General features: G+C 38.4%; 1 protein-coding gene across 1 annotated transcript; it reads right to left on the reverse strand.

Annotated features, from left to right (window-relative positions):
• Positions 1 to 253: 253 nt before the first annotated feature.
• On the reverse strand, positions 254 to 9,800 carry epm2a (EPM2A glucan phosphatase, laforin). Its single transcript, XM_012867382.3, has 4 exons — positions 9,400 to 9,800; positions 8,076 to 8,250; positions 3,795 to 4,039; positions 254 to 1,313 (listed from the first exon to the last, which is right to left on the reverse strand). The coding sequence occupies exons 1-4, from the start codon at positions 9,644 to 9,646 to the stop codon at positions 1,030 to 1,032; spliced, it is 951 nt and encodes a 316-aa protein (XP_012722836.2). The 5' UTR covers positions 9,647 to 9,800; the 3' UTR covers positions 254 to 1,029.
• Positions 9,801 to 13,526: the final 3,726 nt, after the last annotated feature.

Below are 13,526 nucleotides of genomic sequence, written 5' to 3' on the forward strand. Positions count from 1 at the left end.
CTTCAGCAAACAGTTTTTTTAGTCTTCAAAGTGACTGACATTTTTCTAATCAGAGATAGATAAAACCATTCTGTCTCACAAAAAGTCGAGTCATAGTTTGAAGTGTTCAAAAAGCATTCTGTCTTAACGGCTTATATGTGTATCAATATGACCTGGAAATTATGTTGTTGTTATTCAGAAGATGGATTCTGACAGACACATGAAGGAGCGAATGCTCCAAATAAGCACTTTTAGAGACAGCTGTACTCCTTGATGTCTTGGAGGCAAATACCGCTGAGAGGGAGGTAAAGTCCTTTTTGATTTATTAGATTTGAGGATATATCTGTGTCTCTGGCAAGGAGGAGTACCATTGCCATATGGTATATCAATCCTATTCTGCAAAAACAAAAGAAAGCAACTTTTTCTTCCTTCTGAAGTCAAAAGACACATTTCCTAAAACAATACACCATTAGAGTCATTATCAACTGAAGAACAGTATGTTAGAGGAAATTCAGGGAACACAAACATTAGAACACAATGTATATTTTTCTATATTTTAATTTTTGCAACTAAAAAAAATCTTATGTCTTCATGCCAACTTTTTAGCATTAGACTGTCTGCATGTTGCTTTTATTCATTTCGCTTTAACGCCTTTTCCAAATGTCAACTCTATTTATTGATTACAAGCAAAAGGGCCAAAAGCAAAGGTCTTTCTAAACCACCCCCTGATGGCATATGCTGAAAATTAGTAACAAGATCCATACTTTGCGACTGTGTGTGGGGCAAGTGTTCAAAGTTAAAAGCTAACACAGTAAGATTAATTGCTTGCAACATCCCTTCTGGCAGCCTGCGGGACTCTCTCTAAAGACTCAGAAATCAACCACATTTTGAAAGCCACTCAAGTGAAGTGGGTCATTTGCATACATTAGATTTTAGTAGAGCAGTTTTTATATTTGCTACATGTTATTTTCACCTTCTAGCCCATTTTACCGGAATGAGATATGGTGTATCGTACATCCAGCTTCCCGATTTAGGACATGCACTCGGCTGTCATGTTTCTGGGTAAGAGATCGATGATCGGAGGCGGCCAAACTTCTGGAAGAAGTCTGGCTGAGCTTGGACTAAAGCTTCCTCGTCTATGTAGACCGCCGGCCTCCTTGCGGTGACAAAGTACTGCACCTTCCTGAGGCTCCAGCCGAGGAGATACATGAGAAAGCCGCATACAGCCGCCGTGGACCTGCCGACTCCGGCGTTACAGTGAACATACACGGTGTGGCCATTTTCCAGGAGGCCGTGGAGCAGGAATACAGCCTGGGGAAGCATCCTGATCCGACCTTCAGAGGAAGACAAACGGACACCGTGAATTAGTCGTGCTGTCCGATCCACATTAACATAACTAGTGTCGCTAATTGTTGCTGAGTAAAATATACATATTCCACATTAAAGGATGTCTTTGAAACGTCATAATTCTTCAGTAGTCGCAATGCTTTTTCACAAGCTGTGAACTTGATGCCTTCTTAGCCTTTTTTCATAAAAGAAAAAAAGTTAAACATATAACAGTATAAATAACTAAATAAGGTGAAGACAACTTTGGGCAGTTTGCTTTGAGGGTCGCCCATATATATTTAGAGTCCTCATTTATCATAAACAATAAGTGCACATTAGCAAGAAATGTAGAAATTTAGGAGTCATGACTGTATTGACTGTTATAGATTACTTGGGATTTTAACCTATTTTCATTTACCTTAGAGTAACTTATAGTTTTATTTTAAACATGACATTTAAGAGACAAATACAAACCCTAATTGTGCTGTGCTGAGTTTTTGATGCCTAGCATTATAGCCGAAGGAATAGTTGAAAAAAGGAAATTAAAAACATTTATCATTGAGGATTATTTCTTGCATTCATCAAGTTCTATGAAAGATATTGGCTCAATCTGAATACCCTTATAGAGTAAGGACTCTTTAGCCAAAGCGGAAGTGCATCAGCCGTCTCCATGATCAGTGCTGTCCGAATAGTGTAGTCAGTACGGAAGGAGGTAGTAAAAGAAGCTTCTGTGCTTCCTCCCGCAGCTAGCTTTGCCTAGAAACCCTGTGACCTCCCTTACCGGTGCTAAGAAGACTTAAGGTATCCCACAATCCTTTGCGTGACATCATCAGCACAGCCCCCTCATGGAAATCAACAAAAGTGTCTGGAGAGAAGAGAGCGTGCACGCTGCAGGCCCAGATTTGAGTCGTATCATTCATGTGCGTTTTCCGTCACGTAATGACAGAATTCAGCACCGCAGTCCGACGCTCCTTTCCTCCCCCCATAGGATTCTTACTGTTGACCCCATGAAAGGTCAAGGAACAGGAACTAGAAGCTATTATTATGTGTATTCGGATGGAGCCCCTGTCTTATTATGTTTTGTTTGTGATGAAAGTGGTGATATGATTTTTAGATTGTGAACGATTGGAGCATCCAATGTGGAGAGAATGTGGGTCTCATCTGTAAGACAGATTCTGTCCATTGCAGTTCTATATTCTGGCACAGACTCGTTGGTTTTGTTTTCCTCCTTCTCTGCTTTTACCGAGCAATAATCCATTTTACACGAGTGTCGTTCCTATTATTATGTAGCTTTTAAATTAAAATGCAGATTTTGAGCAAGGCAAAATTGTTTGAGATGGATATTTAAGTATTAAATGTCAACTGTAATTTTACACAAGTTGACATTTCCCCAAATAATGAAAACCTGCTAAAAAACATTCCTTGGCCTACATGTTGTTTCATATGATCCTCTTTAAGAGCTTAGTTTTTATGTAGCAAAATTGTGATTTACTGTAAAATAAAAAAAATAAAAAATAAATATATATATATATATATATATATATATATATATATATATATATATATATATATATATATATATGTATATATGTATATGTATATATATATATAGATTTACTTTTTTCCTATATGTTAGAATGTAAGGAACAAAGTTTTGTAAGAGGCATCAGATGCAGGATGAGCTGAACTCAAAAAGAATGTTTGAGAGCTACTTCTGTTTGAAGTAAACTGACGTGGGAAACAATATTAAAATAAAATAACCTTAATAGCTGCAAACATCTTTCTGTTCAAAAATGAAAACATGGATGATTTTTTATTTTCCCTTAATGGATCCAAATTAAAAAAAAAAAAAAAAACATGGACCAAATGCTGTACACTAGCTCTAATTAAAACTCTAATACATACTCTCGTGGCGTAATCCAAATGTTAACGTATTACTCTTCAATGGGCACATAGCCAAATTCTAGTGTTAAGTAAGAACGGGATAACGCTTTCTTTTCAAAAGGGCAGTTTGCAATGTTGTTGCTTGTTAATAAGAGGCCTATAATGCAACATAAACTTTTTGAGTTTTTAGCAATGTTATATGTCATATATATGTGAAAAAAAGCATGATATAACACCTTAAAGCATTCTTTGATAATAGTAATGGCACAAATACTACTTTTTGTGATTAATTAACTGTTTATTAGTTTTTATTTTTTTATTCATCCCCCTTATCAGACTTCCACCTATGTACATTATGTTTAGCTTGTTTAGTTCAGTTCTTTTTTTTTTGTTTTTCATTGGCTCCTGTTTTTATGTTATATAAAACACTTTTCATACACAACCAGTAAAACATTGGTTGTGTATGAAAAGTGCTCTATTACTGACCGAAGGAAAATATTGAATTCTGTTATTTGCATTTTGTAGCATTGTGTGTTCAAAAGAGGAGCTTTTTTCACTGAGATATCATCATAACCGAAATGTAAGCCCACAAAGCCTCTCCTTACCCTCCGTGCTCATGTCCGGTGTCGGTAGCCACACGTACACAATGCCGCAGTCTTTGTACAAATTAGCCATGGTCTCAGGGGTCATGGCCTCCCCGGGGTTACGCCTGCATCCACCAGAGTTGTTTGCTACATCCCACTCCGTCTGGAAGTTCATCACGGCGGTGATGCCCAGTTCGTGCTTCATCTTTATGGTCACGTGCTCCAGCTGCCGTGGGCAACTTCCCAGCCAGACACGCGTCAGCACTCTAGGATCAGCAGGCAGGGACAGATTTATATTTCCTTTTGAGTCTCAAACAATGAATAACATGAAAATATATAAATACTTCTTTCTAGAGTTTCTATAAGCAAGACAATGCTACATTTAAGAAGGCGTTCTTAAAGGGACCAAGATCACTTTACATGTATTAGATCATATGTAGTGTGACGGCAATGATTTACTGAGACGAGTGATAATTCGATTCTAACGCTTGAAAAGTGAGGATACAGAAATCTAACGGTCAGACCAAAGATCTTTAGGGATTCTGTGAGCAAATCTGACTTCAGCTAGACCTCACAGCTAACAAATTAAAAGAAAGCTGACTTTGGCAATTCAAGCGGCTAATGAGCAGAAGGCTCAGCCTTTATGTTCCGCTTCTCGTCGTTCTGCCTTTCTCCATCAAGGCCCTGATGTTTTGTTGACCTCTCCTCCTTCTATTTTTGCTCTGGCAACTATAGCTGGAGACAGACTCTGCTCAGTGACCATTAGTATGCACCAAGTCAGCAAGTAGAGAAGGTGACACATGAAAGACACGACTGACACTTTTAACTTCTGATGTCCCGCTGTAGCGCCCTGGTCTCTGCATGGTCGTGTCGCATTATCTGATGTTTTTCAGGTTTATTCTTTAAAAAAAAATAAAAAATATCAGACAAAACAACATATCTTTTAACCTTTTGTTTTGCTGCCACGAATAAAAAGAAGCTAAAGTCTACACAATCATTAGGTCTCCCTTTTTTTTATCTAATCATGAGCATGACAGGTTAGTTATAAAATGAGAAAGTCCCTTTGAATGTATTGATGAGTGTGTGTGTGTGATAATTGGGGCTATGTGACTGCAAAGTTGGAGAGACTAAATTAGAAAGCTATTAATAGGTGAGTTACAAATTCACCGCGCTTCCTCCTGAACACCAGCCCTTGACATAAGCCTTGTAAGGTCTTTTAGGCACAAATTAAAACCCAATGGCATGAGCCCGGGCAGCTCATTCTTATGCAAGCAAAGCGCTCCCAACTTCAGGGATCTGTGGCTCATTTCTGTTGTGCCTGCCGTAGCGTGGCGCTGACTCTGTGCCCTGCAAAAAAAATCGACATGCAGGGGTGATTTGGCTCACACTGGCCTAAGATGCAGATTTCACTCAAATAGGATCATACAGAGTAGTTCCTTCTATGTTTTGCTTTTTTTAAATCAAAGCTAACGGCAGGTCCACTTGTTGTTCAGAACATGATATTTACTGTCCGTCGCTCCAGCTAATGCTTCAGGAGTCAGCCGAAGTTCATGTTTTCTTAAAGCCGTATGCAAGGCAGGGGAAAAAAATCAAACAGTGACGGTGAACTGGTTTTTTTTTTCTAAACTTAGAAAAGATGATGGACCGCAGGGCAGTCACTATTTGACAGCCAATAACTATATCTAGTTTCACTTGAAATTATTTAATTAAAGAATAAAAGTATACTAATCGCTATTGTTTCATACCAGAGTAAAGGTTTTTACTTTTATGTATTTTTTGTTCAGTAAAACAAAGGCTTTGAGGGGTAGCAGAGCTGCAGCTTGACTCTTAACATTTATTACTGTAAAAATTCACTAATTTAAAAAAAAAGAAAAATGAATTTTAAATTCTCCTTCTCACATATAAATCCCTTAATAATCAATCTCGAGCATACTTCAGAGATCTGATTGCTCCATGTGCTCCAAACAGAGCATAGGCTTGGGCTGCAGGAGGACCTAATGACCACTTTTCCACTCTACATATCCTTTCTTCTACTACTGCATGCTCCAACTGATCTCCGATTTTGCAATATTTGCTGATATTTCAACCTTTAACTTTATTCTTTCTCTGTTTTTTCTCTTGATATTAGCTACATCTGGCCTGGTGTTCTGTTTAGCTGTGACAGTGTCTTGAAGGGGCACATTGGCTGAGCTATTGCTGCCAGCAACTTCATGTTCTCCTTCTATAGCTGACATGCATGACCCTGTCATTCAGTGTTTAACCCTGTCTCTCTCCTAGATAAAGCCACTGGCTGAAATTTTACTGCAACAAACCATAAGTGCTAATTTTCATCCTATTAACTTGAAAACTGACTGATTCTATCTGTTTAGCTGTGCTTCTCTCCTAGATGAAGCCAGTAAAGGAGCTAGTCCTGCCATTTTTGATTTTACCTTCTCTCAGACACAAAGTGCTCCTGTGTTACTTTTGTGTAATGAGCCTGGTTCTGCTGGAGGTTTCTTCCTGTTAACTGAGAGTTTTCCTTCCCACTGTCGCTACATGCATGCTTACTCGGTATGAGTGAATGCTGCAAGTCAACGACTCGGTGCAATCTGCTGGGCTTCGTGAGACAGAAAACCTTTTGACCAATCTGTCTTTATGACTCAAATGCTTTGACTTTGCAAAGTGCCTGGAGATTACATGTGTTGCGAATTGCAGCAATATAAATGCACTGAATGTGATTTGATTTAAGTGCCTCACAAACGTATCCACAGCCCTTCACCCTTCTTGCATTTTGTCCCATTACAACTCTTAATGTCAGTGGTTTTTGTTGGGAATTTAGCCAACACAAAATAGAGCATCACTGTAAAGGGGAAGGAAGACAACGTGGTGTGCATTTTAATTCTGCCAACCTAGAAACTGTGAATTTTGCCCTTTTTTGGCAAAATAGCTCAAGCTGAGTCAGATCGGCTGAAGAGCATGATTTTGTTTTTCTTTGTGATTCTTTTTTATATCTAGACTCTGATTAGGCTATTCTAACACATGAATATACTTTGATCTAAGCCATCCATTGGAATTCTATTTATATGTTAAATGTTTTTGTCATACTGGAAGGTGACCCTTTCCCCAGTCTAAAGTGTTTTGCAGAACATGACCAGCTGAAGAAAATCATCTTCTGCAGAAGAAAAACCTTCCACATGAGGGCATCGGTATGAGAGAAAATGTGCTGCATGCAAATGCACAGAGCACTTTGGATTTTAATTTGTAAAATAAAATAATATCAAAGCCACGTATAATTTTCCTTTCACTTCACAGTTATTTTCTAGTTTGTGTTGATCAAACTATGTCAAGTTAACAGAGAGGTCTGTGCTTGCAAGGGGTGAAAATCTGAAAAGGTCCACAGGGTATGAATACTTTATATCAGCAAACACTGAAATTTAGAGGCAAACAAACATGGTCAATCCTTTAAAAGCAGTTGTAAATAGCGTTGCATTCAAACAGACCCGGATTTTTGTGGAGTATCCATGGTGGAGGTCTCTCTGAAAGTAAACCTTGAGCAGAGCTCAACTTCCCCTCAACTATTCAAGGTGAGAGTATGCAGTGTGCAGGAAAAACTGGCAACAAAAATTGGATTTTTTCCCCTGCATCTCTCATCAAGAATAGACGGTTGTTGTGTCATAAAGTACAGAAGAATAATTTTTTTGACAGAATAAATCCAACCAGCTGGCAGAATATGCAATATCTTTATGCAAAACCTTTCTTTGAGGAAAGACTGATTATGTACAGAAGTGGGGTTAAGTGAATAGACCGGCCTGATGCAATCCTCCAGGCTGTTCAAGAAACAGTCACTGTTTAGGGTTTCTAGAGGCCAAATGTTTAAGGCACACATAACAATAGTGTCTACATAATAAGGCAGCTCCATGTCTGTAGCATATGCTGCCTCTTGTCATATCTTTCTCTTTTCCCATGCCTCCTGTTTTTATACTGTAAACTGAAACGAAGCCATTCTGGCCCCTGGCACAATTTACTTTTTTTAAGCAGAAAAGCTACTTTGTGTTTGCGTTGCCGTTTTGGGAGCTTAAAGATGAATATAACGAGTAAATAACTGAAAATGACAAAAGAAATCTTCATTCAAGAAATACGTCAGTATTTCAGAGAATTTATAATCAACTTACACGCTAAGATGTAATATTCTCTCAAGATAACATCAGCGCTTAATGGTCTTTTAGTTTCGTTAAAACTCAAGATATGAATGCTGCAGCTAATTGTTTAAATCAATTTAATGAAGCTGACAAATTAAAAGAATCACCCACACCATACTGTTACCTGGAGAAATGTATGGCCTTCTGACCCGCAACCTTAAAGTAGAAGTTAGTGGTGTGTTTCATCTCATCGGTGTGTCCTGTTTCTTCTATCCAGTGACCAATCGGGTGGCAGTACACCCCATCCACCACGTTCCTCTCGTCATATGAGCAATACCTGTCATGATGCGGACCGCTACCTGTTGACAAACACAACCAGCATTTTTTTTCATGTTAAAGGACAAACTGACAGGAAGTTACATTTCAATTCTCTGTTAGCGTCCCCAAATTAATCAGAAAGTGTTAAAATCATTTCTAACTTGCCCTTTCAAGCATCTAGCATCCTGAGGTGAGTGAAGCACCGACATGTGATTACGCAATTAGGTAATATTATTATGTAATTGTTGCACTTTTTGAGTCAGATATGGTTCCGTAGCAGCGGTGAGGTATACTTAGTGTGTGAGAGCTAGCATGCACATGCAAAGACAACATAATTATTATTTAACATGTTCAAAAAAGTCTGTGGTTGCAAAATGAAATAGGTAACACTGATGCTGAAGCTTTTTTTCTCTCTCCTTCTATGGCATCTTGTCTTCCCGTACCATTGAAATTCAACAAAATTATACAAAAAATGGAACAGCAGTATTAGTATTTGGTATTTCACCTGAAAACCGTTTGAGTTGATTCATTAAGAAAGTAATTGGCCATGATTCCAATCTCTTGCTGTTCGAGTAGTGCCTCTCTGCTTATTACAGGTCAGTCTATAAATCCCCTTTTAAAGTCAATCAACTGGATGGGATTTTTTTCTTCTGTGGTATTTACAGACACCTAGATTGTTATTTGTGAAATGCAACAGCTCATACGATGACGTTTATTCTACTAAAAACGACGGGGAGTCTAATTTCGTGTTTTAACTTGGTATGCTTGGAGTGCTTCTCGTTTTGCTGCTAACTGATTCTCGTGAAGCAAAAAAATTCAACAAACGTGAAACTTTCAATTTAGTTTCAGGTAGTTTGACAATGTAGATACATAACAATACAGGCCAATGAAACTAAATAAATTAATGGCTATTCTTATTTAAGACTAACAATCTTTCTAATACCATTTAGAAATGTTTTATGGCTTTGATGGGGAAAAGATAATTTGCGACATTTGTATGCACTGTTATAGAAAAGATTTTGAAACTATCCAAGTGACTTTGCCGCCATCACGTGGCAGTGAGGGTGTATTACACCACAGGCACCAGACATGGCGGAGTAACATTATGTTCTCTCCATGTTAAGAAAATATGACATTTTATTCAACGATTTCCGTCTTGGCGGGTTGCATCTACGAGACGCATTGCTCACCTTCCCAGATAAAGGTGCCTCTGGCCCTTTTCACAAACTTGAACCACAGCGTGTCTGTGAACGGCTCGGCCAGCTCCACTTCGCCGGTCCACAGACACGGTTCATCAGGTGACGGCAGCTTCTGAGAAGCCTTCATCCGAACCGCCCCGTTCGGGTCCCAGTGGCCCATTTCCTCACGCGAACCCAGAACCAAAACCTCCACGTCCGAGGACTCCGGAGTCAGAATGACGCCGAACCTGAACAACATTTTTTGCAGCTCTAATTCATGTCTTCTTCTATTAGAGCGTTTATTCTGGCAGCGACGGGGGCGTTATAGCTGCTCTGTAAACCCGGCAGGCACGCAGATCTTTAAATAGGCCATGTTTGGGATGGCGCTCGGCTGCGTTCGGCATCAAAGATGTGGTTCAGATTCAGAGGGCTCACTCTCTCAGAAACCCGAGGAACCGAGCATGAGCCGCATCTCGTTAAATCCATCTCTGAGACCTCAACACAAGAAAACTGAAATGAAACGACGAAAGCTTCATTTTGACACATTCGGCAGAGCCGTGCAAAGTTCCATGAGGCCTTAAGTAAAAGTTCCTTTGTGGGCCATCCTTTTCACTTTTCTCCAAACGCAAATTATTTTTGCTTTAAAACTGGGATTGAAATATTCCTAAAGTAAATAAATTGACGGAATTTTGAAAGTCGTATTTTTTTTAAAAGAGAAAAATGGTTACATGATTTGAAAAATAATTTTTAAAAGTTTAATAATTATTGACCAGTGAGCAGCAACTTATTTAACTCACAAGAAATGCACTAGGGAAATAATTTATGGCTTTATACTTGGAGACAAATGTGCATCCATTTTTTTTTCTTACCTTTATTTTTTTTATGAATTCAGCATGGGGTAAGTCAGATAATCAATACTGGGAGGAATGATAGAGTAAGATTTGGGTCAGAATCATTCAAACATAATCATCCCACTGGTATGCTACATATTCTGTTGGTTGTATTTCTGAGTCTCAATTATTCTGAAATATAATTTAATTTGACATGTTTTGATTCCTTTTAAAATAGGGGTTTGACTCCTTCCTTGAATAAAAATGGTTTTGGCAGCAAATATTACACTTTGCTTTAGGATTTTACTCATCAAAAAAGTGCCTCCAGATGCTTCTGTGTTTTTTTATTTTTTATTTTTTTATATATTTTTTTTGGATGGGATGAGTCATTTTATAGTCACCAGCCACTTACTTCAAATAAGTAAGGCTGTCCCCCTTTGACTGCAGCATACTAAACAGTCAAGTGAAGACACGGTTGACATTTCAGATGACATAGTGGGATCTTTGCATATCAAATAAGTGGCCTGCACCAGTATACTATGGTGCATTAGGAGCTGGTGTGTTCATCAATGGCAATATAATCAAATTGGTGAAAAGTTGTATAAATTATTATAAGGTTTTAGTGTACACATTTATTATTATTAAGGGTGCCCTATAAACGTCACAATTCTATAATGCCCTATATTGCATTACAAATGTTTTAAAAATACTATTTTTCAGTTCCTTTTGGGGAGGAAGGGCAAGCTTGCATTCACAGGGGTTAAAAGTTGTTGTTCTATTTGCAAAAGGTTAAATTGTGCCTGCAATGGTTTGACAAGCTCAGACAAAATCCGTGGGATTTATTCAGTTCGCTTTAAATGGAATTCTGTTAACAAATTTGAAGGTTTTCCTGAGTTTGTGTGCCAATGGTGCATTTGGCAACTTAGGTTGTCTTTGATGAAATCAATTTGTTTTGGGTCCGAAGGACAGCAGGGGCCCCTGAGCAGCAAAGGGCCTCCACTGGCCCTGAAGTAGAACACAACTAAATAATTCAGGGAAATATTATTCCTACAAATATACAAAGATATAGACAACCTGTATTAAGGGTTTGATATGTTGGAATCTGATCTCTCTGTAGTTTTTCATCTGTATTGGATATTTATGAGTATTCCAGTAAAAAAATATTTTTATTCTTAAGGTACTGTTTGTTTGTAAAACACATTATTTTAAGTCGTAAAACAATACATCCGACTTCTTGGCTTCCCTACTTAGTATGGCACAGGACCAACTTGCCTCGCCTTTAATAATTTATTACTTTTTTTGCCTCTGCTACAGAGGTATTAGATTATCAGGAGCGGATTCAGTTCAGCCATCCTAATGCCATAGCTAGTTCAGTGAGAGCAATGAACACTTTCATTCACATCTTTATCTAATTAAAATCTTGAATAACAAGCTGCAACATACTACCTGCTCTTCTGGAAAAGACAGAGACCAATCATGAACTTTTAAAATGATGTTCAGCACCAATTGTAAAATAACTTTATTTTAAAGAATCTTTATTGTCAGCATGTGTTACTGTAGTAAAATCTTTAAGACAGACAACGGCTCAGATGGTACACAGTTTATATAACATGCAGACATATGAAAAAAGTTGCGCTGACCAACACACTTCCTGAGAAACTGGAAGCACACAGATAGTCTTTAGGGTCTGATAAGACTCATATCTGTGTTTAAAAAGTCAGATAGCAGTCCCTTTGCAAATACCATAAATTACTGTTGTTGCATGAACTGATCACCTGAACGCTCCCTGGATGATACATCCATGCCCACAGTTTTTGATTTAATGTTTCGGAACTGTTTACCTGATGGAAGGGGATCGAACAGTGCTTTGTCCAGGTGGGTGGGATCTGTGACAATGCGTCTGGCCCTTCTCTGGACATGTGCAGCATAAACCATGTCCAGATCTTGTAGACAGCATCCCACAATCCCCTGTGTTGACCTCACCATCCTTGCCAAATCTTTCCTCTCCCGCACCGTGCAGTTCCCATACCACAATGTTAGGCAGAGACACAAAATGCTTTCTATTGTAGCTCTGTAAAGGCTTTTTTTTAACAGCTTAGTGGAAAGTCCAGTTCATTTCAGTTTCCTGAAGAAGGAGAGCTGTTGATGGGGCCTTCTTCACCAGGTGGGAGGTGTTCACATCCCAGGGGTGGTCGGAGGAGATGTGCCCAGGAAATGTTGCACTCTGAGAAGGTTGTGGGTCCCTAAGTTCTGTGAAAGCTGCCCACTGCTCCCTAAGGGAAGGGTTAAATGCAGAAGACAAATTTGATTTGAATGTACAATTGCAATGACAAACAAAGATTTCTTCTTCTAATTGGTTGCTGAGATCAACCAAATTTAAATCAAAGTGTTATTACATGATATGACCTTGACTAAATCTTTTTTTTTTTTAGGTTAATAAGAGTTCTAAGCCTTACATGATCTGATCTACAAAATGTGCATGATCATTTCCTCTCTGGTGTGAAATCATCGCATTTATATCTGCCATGTTTTTGCCACCGTCTGATTTGATACTTTTTCTGGTTTTGGGTAAACTAGCAACATACCTTGATGTCCTAAGCCTATTTAAGAGTTGGATGGGTATCTCTATCTATCATGATACTTATCTAATTTCTCCTGCAAGGTAACGTTCACATAATTCGATTTTTATAGGGTGTTCTGTTTAAGTTAACTACAAATGTCCGATCTCAGCCAAAACTGTGTGGAAGAAAGTAAAAAACACAAACTCTTTATCTCTTTTACAAACTAGGTTGTGAAGAAATTATTCCCTTCCACACTGTGCATGCCTCACTCTGTATGTCAAGTTGTTTTTTTGTCCTAGATGGTTATCAGGGTTTGAAGCATGTTTCTTGTTAATGTTTTTATTTCTTTTTTTGACACTCACCAGACTTCCTGAGATCTTAACTGACACAACTCCATCCTCCTACCTCATTCTAATTTTTCACCACCAGAAGACAGACACTCACCATGTTTTAGTATGTACCCGCTTTAAAGACATGAAGGACCCATGATTATACACAGAACTTTTGAGAAACACTTTTAACTATACAGAAGCAATGCTGTTTTAGAACAGGTACTCAAATCACAGCGCTGGTTCATCCCTTGAGTTTCATGCTTGTTTAAAGCTGGTAATGATAATGGCTAACACCTAATGAAAACCCAAGATTCAGTTTCTCCAAAAATCTTAAGAAGATTTTTAGCACAAACATGTTGGCCAGCTGAAACATATTCACACCCACTGTACAGTATATGCAGTCAGTGCTTGGTTAC

Source organism: Fundulus heteroclitus, chromosome 15 (assembly GCF_011125445.2).
Source record: "Fundulus heteroclitus isolate FHET01 chromosome 15, MU-UCD_Fhet_4.1, whole genome shotgun sequence".
Classification (NCBI taxonomy): Eukaryota; Metazoa; Chordata; class Actinopteri; order Cyprinodontiformes; family Fundulidae; genus Fundulus; species Fundulus heteroclitus.